A 17,294-nucleotide genomic window follows, 5' to 3' on the forward strand; every position below is an offset into this window, starting at 1 on the left:
GCCTCACTAATTGTCCTTTGTCTATTATTAATATTGTCTATTGAAGAAGACAAGCTACAGTCAGGAAGATGCCACGTACAGGATAGCCAGGTGACTCTATGAGCCCTGCCGTGTCAATAGTGGTAGCTATAGAAGATCTATAACCAGGCTAACAACATTTGCACTGCTGTGCTCAGGCAAACTCTACACAGCCCTGCAGGGTGAGATGCTGCAGACATAACCAAAGCTACCATGAGATGAGGACTACACATTAGTCGGAAAGCCTGAGAAGAAGGGAAGGAGAATTAGCAGAGCAAGGCGACAAGGAGTCTATTAAACTAGGCTTCACAAGTGTGCGTGAGAGAGAGTTACACCTTGCAAAGCTCCTCCGAGATTCAGAGCTGAAAGCTCCTGGGCAGTTCAATGACAGATGCTTCCCACTAAAAACCGTGGCAGCAGTGCCACCCTTTGGCTTGGAGAGGTAATACACTTTTCATAATGTACCCCATCTACCCCAAATAACGAAACCATCACAGCACATGGGATTTCAAGGGTTCGCATAGAAACCAGGCTACAAAACTAGTTCAGTTGTCCAGCTGAACCAGACTAATCCCAACCCCAGTCTGAAGCAATCTAATCTGAATCACACTGAGTCGCTGACATGCATTATGGCACACCCATCCTGTTTTCTTGGAAAACCACCACCAGTTAGAGGGGAAACGGGGGAATTTATCTTCCCGGCCTCTTCCTTTGCTAAACTCCTCTAGCTCCGCTCAGGCAGTTGCACCCTCTGCTGCACGCGGGTAATTACGTCTGCACTCTCCCCAAAGGGCAAGCTGAGGCAAGCCTGCCATTTGGCGGCATTACATCACAAGAAGCCAGGTTCATTTGGGACAATTGTGAGATCCAAGTTCTCCTTCGACAAATCGCTTTGAAACAAACATCCTGGCATGCGGCAGCTCTGGCTCTACTCCGACCCTGGGGAAAAATCCACCTTCATGCTCTTTTGAGTGCTGATCACACAGACGCCTTATCCTGAAATGTGACATCACCACTTACGGCATTAAACAATCTGTGCAAAACCCCAATGCCATAACTCAAAGTGGCTCACCGTCAGTGGAACGGCAAATACTGCCAAGATAGTAATGCCAAATTAGCTGACGATTGTTCTATACAGAGCAAACCTGCTAGTAACATCCACCTAGAGGGCAAAAGCAGATGCCAGCTGTTCCTCAACAAATGTGGACAATTTCATGCGTCACATTAGAAAGGGTCAGAAGACTTTTTCCTATTTTTTAATGGTCACTTTCACAATAATTTACAACGTTTGCCGTTACGTACATCATATAGCCATTTAATCATGAAAAATGCTAATTCATTCAACCCCCAGTAGGTCTGCCATCCACTCCCCTGCCTCTGTTGTGCTCGATGCACCTAGCCAAGCACGTTTCTCACGCTGAACTTGGGGAGCCCGCTGACCCCTCCCCCGCGCAGGCATGCCTAGTGCTTGTTCTCTGCTCATTGCAAGTACCAAAACTGAGGAACAGAAAACTGTGAAGCATCAGGGGAGGTAGTTACGGAGCTCGAGCTCTACGCTCACGCGTGACTAAGCCTGGAAAATGGGGTGCATGCTCTAACAACTCATGTGGTCACAATTCAGATACTTGCATCAGAGCAATACTACTGGTCTTAATATAGCATCTCATTAGCTGGTGTCACAAAGCCGACGGTTCAGCACAGCTGGCCGGCTCTGCACGGGCTAAGTCCAGAACACCAAATCAGACGCGAGGGGTACTGGGACGTGAGGTGGCAAACCTGCATACGCTACGCCTGGCTCAAGCTAATCCCATTAGTCCCTCATTTCTAGGAGCACCGAATTCACCCCCAGGATTCGTAATAAAAGAAGAGACCTGAGCCCAAAATGCAAACAATGAAACAGACAAAGAGTAGAGGACTCCAAGTGTGCAGTTCTACTGGTCCTCAACAAATGTGAGGAAGTAAATTAAAGGGTTAATCTCTTCCCCACAGCCTTGAGCTACGCCCCGGCCATTCCTAGCAGCTCAACGATTCATTTTTTAAATTCCTTACCAAAAATCTCCACTTTGCATTAAGATCGAGTGGATCCATCTTTATCACTTTTCACTTCCACAGCAGATCCAGCATCCTGCCCTCTTGGGAGCAGGCTGTACTTCCCAAAGCCACGAGGCAGCCAGCACACAGCCAGGCAAAACTGCAGACAGACAGCCTTGCTTAATGGAGGGAGGAGGAAACAAGAGAGCAGGCTGGATGCTGTGAGGTAGAACCCTGCACGGGGCTACTTTTTAACCCCGCTCTCGCTAGTGTGGGGGGTGGGTCCTGCAGGACCCCAGTCCCGCTGCAGAGCTCTACACTAGTTCCATGCAGGGCTCTCTGGTGAGGAACGTCAGAACCTGTAGCGGGGGCTGGGAGAAATCAGAACTTTACTTCTGAAAAAGGATGAGAAAAACACTAACCTTACACCTCTACATGCAAATCCAAGCTTTAACCCACATCCGCACAAGAGAATTGTGGCTCCCCATGGCTCTATCGGCTAGTGCTGGTGTTACAGCAACGTCAGTGTCAGCCTGGCAATCAGAGCACCCATTTCTGGGATGGTTTTTATTGAACACACTGAAACAAAGGAAGCGTTTTGCATAAGGCCCGGGAGGAGCGAAGAGTAATGGGTTGCTATAAGTCGTTCTTCCCCAGCATGGACGGAAACTACTTCCTTTGAGCTCCCTTTCACCAGACCTCCCTCCTCCTCTACAGTCAGTAACGTGATCCATAAAGCAACCGTGACAACTCCAGTGGGAGAATTGCTGGCACAATAGGCTGCAGCCCCTTTCAAAACGGGTTTGTTTTGTTTATTCATTTTAAAGTCCACTGATCATCACAAAAACATGGGAAATGCAACTAATGAGAAAAAAGTCCAACCAAGATCTAAGAACCCAGAGCTACAGGTAGATGTGACACTGTGCTGCATGGCGCAGGTGCGCGTACAGGACGGAACGACACATGCGCGCAGCAGGTAGACGTGTGAAGAGAGATGGGTTCCATTATATTAATCGCTGGACGATGACAGCATTGAGCAGGTTGGCTTCCTTCAGGGTTTGGTCCTCGTCAGACAGCTCTTTATTCGGGAAGGTGGTCATGAGGACAAAGCTGGTAGCAGCCATCGCTGGCCGGGCATCTACTATGAAGAGCCGGATGTCACGGATGCTGTCCAAAGGGATCAAACACACAATGGTGACCCTGTTATTTCATTTACTGCACAAATGTGTGGGAAACAGACTAACCTTACCTCTCTTCCCGAAGATGTAAGCCCCTGCAATGTCACGGCAGCAACACTGCCAGCAAACGGCAGAGGCCACATTAAGCAGATTTCACATTTAAACTACTTTTAAAGGTGACTTTTCATTTTCTGTTGCACATCTATACAGACACACAAGTCCCCTGAAATAACACATGAAACTGCTTTCTACCTATTACAAGTGAGGCTAAAGGCTTTGAGCATAAGTTGTGGTCACAACTAAATAGTCTTTGGGCTTGTCTTCACTACCCGCCCGGATCGGCGGGTAGAAATCGATCTCCATCCCCGAATCGACGCGCATATTCCACCAGCCCTGGTAGGAGTAAGCGCCGTCGACGGGGGAGCCGCGGCGGTCGATTTGTCACCATCCTCACAGCGGGGTAAGTCAGATCAGATGCGTCGAATTCAGTTACACTATTCCCGTAGCTGAATTTGCGTATCTGAAATTGATTCCCGCCCCCGTAGTGTAGACGTAGCCTTTGTAACTTCCTGCCTTAAACACGTGCCGTAGTTGGTGGCTGTACTAGTAAGTTTTTAATACCTGCAGATCACCATGGTGTCTGGGCACGTTGGTGACTCAAGAGATTCCTGGATGTATAGTTTGTAAAATGCTTTGGTATCCCTCCCTTCAGGACAAAAGGTGCCATGTAATTTATAAAGTGCTGCATGGGCAGGAGAGCAGCATTCTGCGTAAGTGCAGCAGATCACAGATTATCTGAACCCTTAGGGGGCATGACAGCATTGTGGACAACAAGGGGGCCTGGAAAAGAGATTTGTTTTCCAGTCTCCCTGCTTGAGCAGAGATGTGGTTCAATTCTCCTATAAGAACTGGAGGAAAGTATGGGTGACCACCCGTGTTCTTCAAGACTGGCTGGCTGAGCAGGACTTCAGCATAGAAGTCACATACTTAAGTTCTACCGAGCAATGGACTCCATGGAATTAATTTTGCTCCTCCCGCTGAACCTGTTTGAAAGGAGAATCTCCTCTCTCAAGCTATCTGCAGTGAAGAGAGTGGCTAAGGAAATAAGTTTGTATTCAGGGTCAGAAGAAGTCAACTGAGCTAAGTTCCTTAATTATCTGAAGATGTCCAAAGACCTTGGGATAATTTAGTTGGCACTACAGACAGTTACACTGATAATACTGAAGTGTTCAAGAGATCACCAGCTCAACAGCTGTCACTGTTAGGCTAGGATTTGTTTTCCTACCAATATTCAACAATTGCCAAGCCCCACAGTAATTCTGCTCCTATTCACCTATACAGAAGGATCCCCAGAGCTCCCTTTAGCGGGCTAGCCAGGATTTTAACAGCTGCTCCAGCTGTGTACCGTTCGCAGTGTCACTCAGGCCCTCCCAGTTAGTAACCTGGGTTTCCAGTTGCCCCTGTACCTGTGGCTGTGGTTAAATTTCTGGACCAATCGCCCGCCATCAGCGAGCCGGATTTGGATGTTGGTGGTGGGCTCTGACTCATCAATGGTGATAGAAGAACTGGCTTTGGCTTCGTTCTCTGCTTGCTGTGCTGGAGAGCTGGTGCCCATCACCTGGGGGGCAGTGCTAAGAGGAGGAAAATAATGGAGGACAGATTTTATAAACCACCTCTTTCCGGGCCCAGGAATCAGGATTCCCACAAAAGATGCACAGTTGCAAACATATTAGCACTGAGAACAGGAACTCAGGAACCAACTGGTGACACATCAAGGGCCCTCAGACACTTATCTAATCTCCAAACCAATCTCTCAGAGCCAACCTCCAATGTCTTCCAATCCAACCCCCACTCAACCTCACCTAGACATTCCCATGCTCCCAGACATCTAATCATGGTCTCTACTACCTCCCCATTGCCTCGCTTCGCATTGATCTCTTCACCGTAACTGCTAATGAGGGTGCACATCACACACAATATTTAGCATTTACAAACATTAAACGATTAATCACCACCATGTTATCCTCTTTTTACACATGAGGAAACAAAGACTAAGTGATTGGACCTAGGCCACAGAATCAGGGTCAGAGCCAGGAATCAAACTCATGTTCCTGGCTCAGAGACTTATGCTCTGACCTCTGCATCACACTTTATATCTGCCATCAATGCCATTTTTCAATTGATTCACAGGAGTTTGCAATAGGGAACTAACAGCAAGGAGTTAAAGCCGGTCCTTCATATTTGTTAAAAACACCTACAACATTAAATGCTGTTAATCTTGCTTATAAAATGCCACCTATTCCGTCATCCTAACCAACAGCCAAATCAACTGCTATTTTGTTAAAGAAAGAAACCGTGTGAGCTCAGATGGGCTACGGCAGCAGATACCAAATCAGAACTTCTGCCTTCTCACCTGCCCAGTTTCTGCCCCTCTCCAGTGAAAGCCCTGAAGGCACCTTTGGATTTCACAAAATCCTCGTCACGGTGGTCCTCCATATCCAAGTTCACTTGTCCGCCGCGTGCTAACCTGCGGAGCTCGCCTGGGACTTCCCTGGAAGCAAGAAGAAGGTGCATTGTAATAAAATCCACACAAAGAGCTGAAAGCTACCTTCTGCTGCCTCCTGACACACAGGCAGGCTCCTCTTCCGGAGCAGCTCCAAAGTGGTGCCCCCCCCCCGCCAATGGCTCTAAGAGAGACAGGCATGCAGAAGAGATTACAGAACATGCACCCAGATAACGCTTGCTTCCTATTTATGCTGCCCAGGGAACTGTCACCACAAATGCCACTCCCATCACAGGCTATTAGAAACCTTCCCTCCTGTCGCCAGGAATCAAAGCATCCTTTAGTCGTCATCTCATCAGCTAAGCAGGATCTGCGGAGGACTCACCCTCCCAGGGCCTAACACACATGAAAGGTTTCTCGCACTAGCCTGCGTTTGGGATAACCTGCCTTTTGTAATCCTCAGGAGTCTGCATCCCACATATGGAAGAGCCTGTTCCCTCACTTCTAATCCTCAGAGTCTCACATCGCTTCATGGATGGGGCTGCTTCCACAGCTAAATACCTGATAGACAGGCAACCGCTGTATTTTATAAGAAACTAATGAGAATGCTTCAGATGAAATGAGCTATTTAAATGAAGCTCTGATTTCCAGCATGCTGGATTTCCTACATTCCTATATTTTAGCATACAAGCTCTTCCTTCTCAGGCACACCCCATCAGAGGTTCCCCCAACCCTCATGCTGCATACCCTCTGCGGATAGACTCCAGAAACTGGGCATTGGATGGGTCCTGGTAGCTCCTCAGCTCCCCGTTGTCCAGGCTGAATCCACTCTTCCACAGCTTCAGTACAATATGTACCTGCAACCACCCCAAGCAGAAAAGTTAACTCCTCGCCAGTGTCTTAACAAAACACAGCAACGCCTGGCAGTGAAGAGCCTGAACATCCAGGGAATTTCAAAGAGGATTGTGCCCCAGTGGGGACTCCTCTAAGCTAACACAGACAAAAGAAAGAAAAAACGTCTGCTGGCTGCTTGGTGGTATCACTCCACAACACAAAGTCATCATCACAGATCACCCTCTTTTTGGCAGGTCTGCTTAAAAAGCCAAAGAGTGCATGGGCCAGGGAGACTAAGGGCTGGTCCACACTAAAGCCCCCAGTTCGAACTAAGATACGCAACTTCAGCTATGTGAATCACGTAGCTGAAGTTGAAGTATCTTATTTCGAACTACAAGGTACTTACTGCGGGTTCACACGCGGCAGGCAGGCTCCCCTGGCGACTCTGCGTACTCCTCTCGCGGAGCAGGAGTACCCGCGTCGACGGTGAGCACTTCCAGGATCAATTTATCGCGTCTAGACAAGACACGATAAATCGATCCCAGAAGATCAATTGCTTACCGCTGAACCCGGAGGTAAGTATAGACCAGGGGTCGGCAACCTTTTAGGAGCGGTGTGCCGAGTCTTCATTTATTCACTCTAATATAAGGTTTCACATGCCAGTAATACATTTTAACGTTTTAGAAGGTCTCTTTCTATATGTCTATAATATGTAACAAAACTATTGTTGTATGTAAAGTAAATAAGGTTTATAAAATGTTTAAGAAGCTTCATTTAAAATTAAATTAAAATGCAGAGCCCCCGGACCGGTGGCCAGGACCCGGGCAGTGTGAGTGCCACTGAAAATCAGCTCGTATGCCGCCCTCGGCACGCGTGCCATAGGTTGCCTACCCCTGGTATAGACGTACCCTGAGCCACACACCCACCCCAGAGGTGGCTCCTCCAAGCTCATAGGGGAACACACTGGTCAGGCAGAGGAGAGAAGCCTGCACTGCCACTGCTGCTGTGCCTCCTCTGGGGATACAGGGAATTTCATTCTCCAGTGCTTTCTATACACCACCTTTCAGGAGCATTAATTTCACAGCTAGAGATGTTGAGAAAAGGTCCTTGAGCTTATGCGGAGCTTCCAGGTTTTTAATTAACACGTCGGCAGAACACTGCCTACAGAACACTTGATTCTTCACTAAACCTACCCCGGGAGCAAAGCACACTCTCCAGTCTAAGAATTGACCAAAGCGAGGCTTACTGCACCTCAGCCTTCTCTGTCCATTTCCTTCTCTGGGCTCGTCAAGAGGGAAAACAGATGCTTTGTAGCGAAATAAAATCATCCACTAAGGAAGATGTTTGCAAAGTTGTAAGGTGAGAGCTACTCACATCCTGAGCAGAATGTTGCCTCCTCTCTCCTGACACGTAGGCCGACTCCTCCTCCGGAGCAGCTCCAAGGCGGTACCCTCCCCCTGCAAATGGCTACAAGAGAGAGGCAGGCAGAAGAGATTACAGAACGATATGCACCCAGACAATGCTCGCTTCCCCTTCACGAACATCGCCATGTGAAAACATGGGCTTCACCGTCCCGGCAATATGGTTATCAGCTACATAACACGGCTCAAAGCTGCAGCTTGTTAGCCAATTAATCGTTTGACACCCCGCTTTTCTTGCCATTTGGCACATATGCTAGATCAGCTCTAATGGAGGGGTTTGGATACAGCTGTCCTCACAAGATAATCCCAGCACTCACCAATATAGAACAGCTGTCACTGAGCTGGTGGAGGAAGAACAACTCCATTAAAAACAGGTTAAATAAGGAAAGGAAGGAAGACCCCAGCATTCCTCACTTTTGCTCTGCTGCTCTCGCCGGAGTTCTTAGCCGGCCGATCAACAGCCACCGCTCCGTGCTCCTTAGCTCCTTTGAACAGATCCTCCACCAGCTCATTGGGGCTTTTCTTCCTTGGAGGGCCAACGATCTGCTGCCCACTTCTCTCCGAGCCCCCAGCATAAAACCTGAACAGAACACACATTTATTATCTAGGGACTTGGGGTTAGTTACTTGGACAAATGATTTTCCAGGACATGGACCTGAGAAGCCCCAAAAGGTTACAGGATAAGACTGAGTTTCAGGTCCCGGATGTGGCTGCCCACACAACCAGTTTTTGCTCTTGCACAGTTGGTTATTCTCACTTTCTCTTCTATAGTCATGCAATTTACTGGGAAGTGTTCATCTACTGTGGCCAATCACTGTAACTGATGCAAACAGAAAGCCATGAAATGAGGTCTCTGCCAGACTCAGCAGCTCCTTCCGTAACAGAGTTTGAAAAGCTGCATATGAGCTAGTGACAATCAAATGATCTCCTAGCCTCAAAGCTCTCAAATTAACAAATGGGTGGAGGGGGGAGAATCTAGTCTAATGGGACTGGTTATCTGCTCTCCTGGATTCTATTGCCAGATACACCACCAACTTAAGTCACTGAACTGATCTGTGCCTTAATTTACCCATCTGTAAGAGTGTTTATATACTTGGCCACCTCACAGGGATACTGTATGGCTTCGTTCAATTTGCTTTGCATGTCACCCGTAAACTACTTATAGAATCAGAGAAACGTAGGGCTGGAAGGGCCCTCGCGAGATCATCCAGTCCAGCACCCTGCACTGAGGCACAATCAAGTAAACCGAGACCATCCCCGACAGGGTGTTTGTCTAACTCGCTCTTAAAGTCCTGCAATTACAGGGATTCCACAGCCTCCCTTGGAAGCCTATTCCAGTGCTTAACTATCCTTATAGTTAGGAAAAAAATGTCTAATATCTAACCTAAATCTCCCTTGCTGCAGATTAAGTGGATTATTTCTTTTCCTACCTTCAGTGGACATGGAGAGGAACTCATTAGTGTCCTCTTTATAACAGCCCTTAACATATTGGAAAACTTATCGAGTCCCCTCTCAATCTTCTTTTCTCAAGACTAAACATGCTTAGTTTTTTAACCTTTCTAAATCTTTCATCATTTTTGTTGCTCTCCTTTGGATTCTCTCCGATTTGTCCACATCTTTCCTATAGTGCAGTGCCAGAACTGGACACAGGACTCCAGCTAAAGGCCTCACCAATGCTGAGTATAGGGGGACAATTACCTCCTGTGTCTCTTTAACATTCCTGTTATTACACCCCAGAATATTAACCTTTTTAGCAACTGCACCACATTGTTGACTTGTATTCCATTTATGATCCACTATAACCCCCAGATTCCTTTCAGCAGTACTACTTCCTAGCCAGTTATCTCCCATTTTGTAGTTGTGCACTGGATTTTCTCTTACTAAGTGCAGTATTTTGCACTTGTCTTTATTAAATTTCATATTGTTGATCCCAGACCAACTCTCCAATTTGTCAAGGTCATTTTGAATTCTAATCATGTCCTCCAAAGTGCTGGCAACCCCCTCACGCTTGGTGTAATCTGCAAATTTTATAAGAATATTCTCCATTTCATTATCCAAGTCATTAATGAAAATATTGACTAATATCAGGCCCAGGACTGACCCTGCAGACCCCACTAGATATGCCCTCCTAGTTTGGCAGTGAACCACTGATAACTACTCTTAACTAGTTGTGCACCCATTTGATAATAATTTAATCTAGACCACATGTCCTAGTTTGCTTACCAGAATGTCATGTGGGTGACATATGGGTTTCAGAGTCCGGGCTCCAGCCCAAGCCAGAACATACACACTGCTATTTTCAGCCCTACAGCCCAAGGCCTGTGAGCTTGAGTCAGTTGACCTGGGCTCTGAGACTTGGTGCAGCAAGTCTTTCTTTGCAGCGTAGACATACCCTTACTATTCTTCCCATCTTTCCCTTGCATCAGGATGGTTTCCTATTGATCCCCTAATATTGTCTCTTTGAGAAACTGCCTTCTTTCCTGAACTCTTGTTGGGACCTTACCTACCAGTTCTGAGTTTGTTAGTCTGCTTTTTTAAGTCCATTGCTACTCTCTCGCCTTCCATTCCTTAAAATCATGAACTCTCTCATTTCATGATCACGTTCACCCAAATTGCCTTGAACCTTCAGATTTTCAACCAATTCTTCCTTGCTAGCCAGGATCAAATCTAAAATGGCTGTCCCACTGATTACTTCCTCCATTTTCTGAAACAAAAAATTGTCCTCTAATACATTCCAAGAACTTACTGGAAAAATAATACAGCAAAACCCAAAATATCCAACAGATGTCTGGGTAGTTACAGGCCCCCATTAATACTTGTGTTTTGCATATTTCTATTATTTGTTCTCGAAATGCCTCATCCACCTCATCCTCCTGATTTGCAAGTCTATAGTAGACCAGGACATCGCCCATTCCCCCACCCCTCCTTTTATCTTCATCCAGAGACTTGCAACTGGTGTGACTCTCACCTCCTTCTCGACCTCAGAACAAGAGTACATACTGCGGTACAATGCAACACCTCCTCCCTGGCCTATCCTTCCTGAACAAGCCATAACCCCACTATACCACCAAGTCTCTGTGATGCCAATTAAGTCATAATTTAGCTTATGGACTAATACTTCCAGTTCTTCAGGTTTACTCCCCATATTCCGGGCATTTGTGTATATAGACATCTAAGAGGTTGAGCAACTTCCCCCATTGCTACCCCTCTTGTTGCTCCTATGACCCTACCATAATTTTCCATTCCTGCTCCACCCCACCCCACCCCCTCCACATTTAGTCCTCTCTTAACATCACTTGTTTTATACCTGACTCTGGGCTTTTCTCACCTGCCCCTTTTGAATCTAATGTAAAGCTCTCCTCGCTAGCGGTCATTATAGCTGTCACTGCAGGAAATTTCCCACTAACATTTCCTAAATGATGCTCAAAAGAAGGGGAAAACCCAGATGAGGGGAACTGCAACTGCATTCCCATACAGCAGTGTCTCAAACAAAGACACGGGAGTGCTGGGGCTCGCTGCTCTAGCAAAAATGCAAACACTCATTGTGCAAGCCCTGAAATTAACTTCTGTTAACAATGGGGAGAAGGCCATGCATTCAGAACTGTACTGATCACCACTGAATTTAACATCTCACAACTCACAAACCAGTACAGGACATTTCTACAAACAGTACTAAGCCTGTCCTTGCAGAAACCATTTTCATTGACTAGCCTTTCAGAATAAGACTCAGTGAGTATGAAAATGTGAGACTCATCAGTAGTGGTTAAAATACAGATTTAAATAAGGTTCTGTACAGTTCCATGCTCTCCCACAAGACAAAAGACCATATGGTTTACACATTTAACCGGAGACTGACCGTTGCCCCTCTTCCTCTTCATCATCTTCTTCTTGAGCATGAACAAGGTCTCTGAATGATGTCACCCGGTGGTCACTGTAAAAAGATAACCAAAATGAGCGCACACTTTCCGCAAAGAGATAGATCTATATCAGCCATGTAACGTGAACTATACAAGCAGGAAAGTGGCTGTTATGTTGTGCTCCTGTCCTCTACTATGCGCCTGGGTTAAGCAGCATTTATTTCCACTGAACTTCAGTTCTTGCACTAATTAAAAACACCCTCTATATACTGATCAAATGGCAGCTCAGAGGTGACAGGTACTATTGCTGTCGTCATTAACCATTCAGCAAAGCCGACCTGCTCTTTCCCTCTTGGGGACTGTTGTCAAAATAAGGGAGAATATCCTAATATCCTACACTTAGCTTTCCCCCCCCCATCTCAACTAAAATCAACAACATAGACTCTTATAATAGTCTAAACATATCTAAGAGATCCCTAGAAATAAATAAGTTTGTGCCTTTTGTGTCTTTATGATATATAAAGAAAGATCTGAAAGGTTTCTGTACAAGAGAAAAAAAGGAATCTGGATTGAAGAAAGCTGGAGTAGAAGAATTTCCGCACTTATACAGTAGATTAATCTGGATCCCTTCCAACCCTAGGGACCTGATTCTTCACTCCACTGGACCATCGAGACACACTGGTGTAAAACTGGTGTAAGAGTGGTGAATCAGTCTCCAAGTATCTGAGACTCTCCCCATCACATCTACAAATACCAGGTGGGTGTACGCACAATGCTTGAAAACGGGTCACGAACACAACAAACGTAACAAATCTTCAGTCATTTCCCTGCAGATGTACTGGATTTAGGAACCTTTATTTATCCACAGAATAGTTATGGCATAATCCCCAAAAATGCAAGGTATCTTATGCTGCCCTGTTCTAGGGAGCCTCTGTTAAAGGTGAATGTAGTTCAGGTTACATGTCTATTGATCCTCTGTGCTTCTGTTGTGCTACCTACTAGGGTGCTAACTGAAATGGCAATTTTTTGTGACACTTACCCACAATTTAGACCATCAAATTCATTTCACACAGACAACTAACCAATCAGATGATAACTCTCTGTGCTTCAGATCCCTCATCTGAAAATGGGGATAATATTTTCCTATTTCACAGGGATAGGATGAGGTCAAATTCATTCAAGCTTGTAAAGTGCCTTGACATCCTCAGCTAGGTAGTGTATAGAATTGCAAACTATTCTAGAGAATTATAGTATTGTGCAGATCTCACCTGTATTATAGAAAATGTTTAGATCAATCTGCTGAGTTCTCTTCTGGCCCCAAAGCAAACTAAAATAAAATAATCCATTCTTCTTGAGCAATGAGATAAAATCATTCTACACAGTTTTGGATAAAATGTGCAATCCCATCCAAGCTAGGGAAATAGAACACTGCTGGGGTTTTCACAAAGGCTAATGAAACTTACAAAATAAAGCTGAACCAGAATTCATGGATGTCTTCGCTGATAACTGTTATACAGCAATGCGATGGGCATAGTATAAGTACTTTGATAAGTGGCTTCCACTCCCACATATATAACTGCTTAATGAAGAGACCCGTATAATTTGGAAAGTTTCTCCTCACCTGGGTGCAGTGCCTCTGGACACAGAGCTGGCAGTTGGCGGAGGAAGCGTCACAATGTCTTCATCACCCCCATCCTCATAGAAACTAGCTAGAGCAAGCTGAAAGGACAGAATTACAGCAGGTTTTAAAAGAATAAGCCCAATCACCTCGTACATCATTGCAGTCACAAAGGTATCTATTGAAAAGATTAATATACTGCATTTACTTCGAACTTTTGTCACACCCAATCGCGTAAACCACATCTACTCTAAGGAATTTTACAAACCAGTTTCCATCTTCAGGAATCTTAGCAGAGACAAGGCTCATCTAGCAGCTTCCAGTTTTTTACTGCCATGGTAGGGGTTGCCTAAATTCAAAAATTTACTGAAATGGCTCTTCTGGAATAACTCCTTGTGGGGATCCTCTTATTCCAGAAGAAGAGTGCTTGTTTCTGATTTAGTTTAATCTACTTCTAAAGTGGATTTAGCCAAATCTGAAAAAGGCGGTCTTCTTCCAGAATAAGAGTATCTTCATGGGGACTTATACACAAATAATTATTACAAAATAGCTAGTTCAGTACATTTCCAAGCGTACACAAGCCCTTAATTAAATGTGCTAGTGTAGACATGGCCAGAGGGTAAGTTTGCAGGGAAAAAGGCAATTGGTCAAACTGGTGATCACACATTCACTTACAATTTTCGGGTCCTGTTCACACCATGGCTGAATCTGTACTAGCAATAACTGGTTTTCACCACTTCTGACCAGGTGGATACCATTTACAGATCCTTCCACTCTACCTGACTGGCTAAATGCAGGAGTCTGTATCCTACACAACCTCCATTAAGCATATTGCATAGACTTTGAATAGTTTCAGGCAGCTGAAATTAGGATAAACAGAGGAATTTTCAGTGCTCTTAATATATATGAAAGGACCAAAGCCTGTTTGGGTTAATCACACTTCCATAGAACCTTATACCTCAAGCTAACAAAACTCAGTGATAAATATTATTTACCTGAATAGGAGATTGCCTCAGCCAGTTACATAGAGATTTGTAAGGTTACAAAATGGAAGTGATTTGTCACTCAGTTCTTTCACTTGATGATTTAATCTGCCTCTAAAGAGTTTCAGTTCATATTAAAGTATAACAGGTATGGGGGGGGGCAGCGCATTACTGCACAATATTGTGAGTCAAGACTCTTGGCTCCATCACTGTGTGAACGTGGCTAGACAAGTCACTTCATTACTGTGCCTCGGTTTCCCTATCTGGATAATACTTATGCGGATGGCTCTGTGAGGCCTAATCAATGATAGTAAGGAGCGTTGAGATTTTCAGATGAAACCATGTGCTAGAGAAAAGTGAAGGGAGGGCAGAGACTTGGTTTCTCTCATGCACCAGAAGCCCGCGGGGATTTACAGGCGATCTGGGAACTAGCTGCAGCCACATCCTGAGAAAGGCGCCAGCTCCAGGCAGGCTCCTGAGTGTCCCTCCCCGCAGCCTGCGGGGGACGCGGTCTCTGCGACGGCTTTGCACAGGGAGCCAGGGGCCGGTTCAGGGGGTGCAGCGCCGGGGAGAACAGCCCGGGGGGGGGGGGGTCTGCTCACGCGGGCACCGGCTCGCGCCCAACGAGCAGGAAGAGCGGCCGGTGCCGGGGGGGGGGGGACCCTGGGGGGAGGGGGCCGGAGCCCGGGGTGGGGGAGGGGCCGCGGGCGAGCGGGCACCGGGGAGCGGGGCCGGGCGGGGGGGGGGGGGAGGCCGCCCCGCGGAGGGAGAAGGGGGGGAAGTCGAAGGGGGAGGGGAGGCCGGGCCGGGGGGGGGCGGGTCCCCTCCCTGCCGGGATGACGGTGCGGTTCCGCGGCGGCCCCTCCCCCGGCGGCACAGCCCGGCCCCCGGCCCGGCCCGGCCCCCGGCCCGGCGCTACCTGCAGGTCCCAGCCCGCGGACTCCAGGAAGAAGCGGGCTCGCTCCTCCTCGGTCCCGGTCACGGCCACGAACTCCCTCAGCGCCTCCTGCCGATCCGCCATCTTCCCGGTGCAGCGGCCAAATCCCCCCGGCCCGCGCCGGAGGCCGCGCCTGGCGGGCCGGGCGTGCAGCACTCAAAGCCCTCCGTGCGGAAACGCGCGCCGCCCACAGCGCCACCTGCCGGCGCCCAGCGCCTCCTGCCGCTCCCTGGGCGGGAGGCTTCCGGCCGGGCGCAGGAGGGACACGCTGCCCTCTGCTGGGGGGGAGATGGAAACGCAGGGGCCACCAGTTCATAAACCTGCCCCCGCTTCCCACGAGGGTCCCGCCCCACTAAGGTCTATTCTGGAGGGAGGGATAGCTCAGTGGTTTGAGCATTGGCCTGCTAAACCCAGGGTTGTGAGTTCAATCCTTGAGGGGGCCATTTAGGGAACTGGGGTAAAAATCTGTCTGGGAATTGGCCCTGCTTTGAGCAGGGGGTTGGACTAGATGACCTCCTGAGGTCTCCTCCAACCCTGGTATTCTATGATTCTATGCTGGGTGCTCAGACCCCTCCTACATCTGAACCCCAATCACACCCCCAGGAGCTGGGCCGAGGGAGGGAGAGACAGGGACAGTTCCTCTCCTGGGGTGCGTCAGGACCCCAGCTCCGCCAAGCTCAGGGGATGAAGGCTCAGTTCCCAGCCCTGTCACAGCCTCCACAGACAAACCACTCATGCCAAGAGCTTTAAAAGCAGCCACTGGTTTTGGGGGCCCAGTTTTCAGAAACACTGAACACCCCACCCGCACTGGGAGTCGCCATGCAAATGATGCCCTCTCTGGAGTGTGCCCCAGACCGGAGCCACTCCAAAATCAGGGGATGCTTTTGAACATTTTGGCCCCGATCTCTCTGAGCCTGAGTTCTCCTTCCATACAATGGGCATAATAACCTCAGCCTACCTCCCAGGGTGCCAAAAGGATACAGGCCCAGCCCCTCAAAGAGAACTCAGGCATAGGGGCTACAATCAGTCGTTTGTGAGCTGCTCCGATACCACTGTGGCGGGGCCATCAGAGTCCCTAGGCAGATTAGACAGACGTGAAGGTGGTCAGTAAAACGGTTCCCACAGTGGGGGAAACACTTCCACAAACAGAACCCAGACTTGCACACTCTCCCGGCAGCATACAACCAGCCGGGTCCCGGGAGATAACGGGCAGTAAGAGCAGGTCACACTGCAGTTCTGCTCTGCAATAGGTCCCGTGACAATGGGATCGGGGGAGGGCAAGTGAAGGACTCTGCACATCTGGGGGTGAATTTAGGCACCTTCAGAGCAGCTTATCTTCATACAGAAGCAAATGCAAAAAATGTCCTGCCTTCTTAGGACCCAGAGCCCAGACGGTGATGGTCTGTGTTCCCTGTTCCCATGTCCCCCGGGGCCCAGAGCACAGCCCAGAGGCCACCTCCAGGATCTGATGCTGCTTAAAGCAGAGGCTGGTTATTAACAGCCGGGCCAGCGAGTTGTTTCATTTTCACCTTATTTTGGGCTTTTATTTCTCACCAGATTCTTTTCCTCATCCCCATTCTACCCACATCAGGCTGTGACACCATTTCAGTTACCCGAGCCAGGTGTCTGCAGTGAATTATTAGTGCTCCGATAAGAGGGTTCTCCAGTATGGAAGGGAGCTGTGGTAGAGATTACACAGCCTCCCACCCCCAACCTTCTCCACTCCAAACCTTTGGCAGATGCTCTCTATGGCCAGGGGCACTGTGCTGCAGACATAGCTGACCTGGCCCTCCAGGCAAGCAGGGTGAGACCCATGAGCAGAGGGGACTCTTCTGCACATGGGGTTTCATTCCCCCAACCCCATATTTTCTTCCCACTCTTCTTCCATCCTGGTCCCTCTTGTGGACGGACACC

General features: G+C 47.9%; 1 protein-coding gene across 1 annotated transcript; it reads right to left on the reverse strand.

Moving 5' to 3' along the window:
• Positions 1-1,252: 1,252 nt before the first annotated feature.
• Positions 1,253-15,485, reverse strand: NSFL1C (NSFL1 cofactor). The gene is made up of 9 exons (XM_054045689.1): positions 15,363-15,485; positions 13,464-13,561; positions 11,842-11,916; positions 8,400-8,565; positions 7,939-8,031; positions 6,478-6,587; positions 5,641-5,778; positions 4,694-4,858; positions 1,253-3,216 (listed from the first exon to the last, which is right to left on the reverse strand). Exons 1-9 carry the CDS (start codon positions 15,462-15,464, stop codon positions 3,054-3,056), a joined length of 1,110 nt encoding a protein of 369 aa, XP_053901664.1. The 5' UTR covers positions 15,465-15,485; the 3' UTR covers positions 1,253-3,053.
• Between the last annotated feature and the right edge of the window lie 1,809 nt (positions 15,486-17,294).

Source organism: Malaclemys terrapin, chromosome 12 (assembly GCF_027887155.1).
Source record: "Malaclemys terrapin pileata isolate rMalTer1 chromosome 12, rMalTer1.hap1, whole genome shotgun sequence".
Classification (NCBI taxonomy): Eukaryota; Metazoa; Chordata; order Testudines; family Emydidae; genus Malaclemys; species Malaclemys terrapin.

Excerpts from the sequence above, each read along its gene's own strand:
- NSFL1C (XM_054045689.1), bottom strand. The coding sequence starts at position 15,464 with ATGGCGGATCGGCAGGAGGCGCTGAGGGAGTTCGTGGCCGTGACCGGG. Across the intron at positions 8,032-8,399 it reads GCGAGAGCAGCAGAGCAAAA|CCATTTGCAGGGGGAGGGTA; the intron begins GTGAGGAATGCT and ends TCTCTCTTGTAG. Across the intron at positions 3,217-4,693 it reads AAATTTAACCACAGCCACAG|CATCCGTGACATCCGGCTCT; the intron begins GTACAGGGGCAA and ends CCCTTTGGACAG.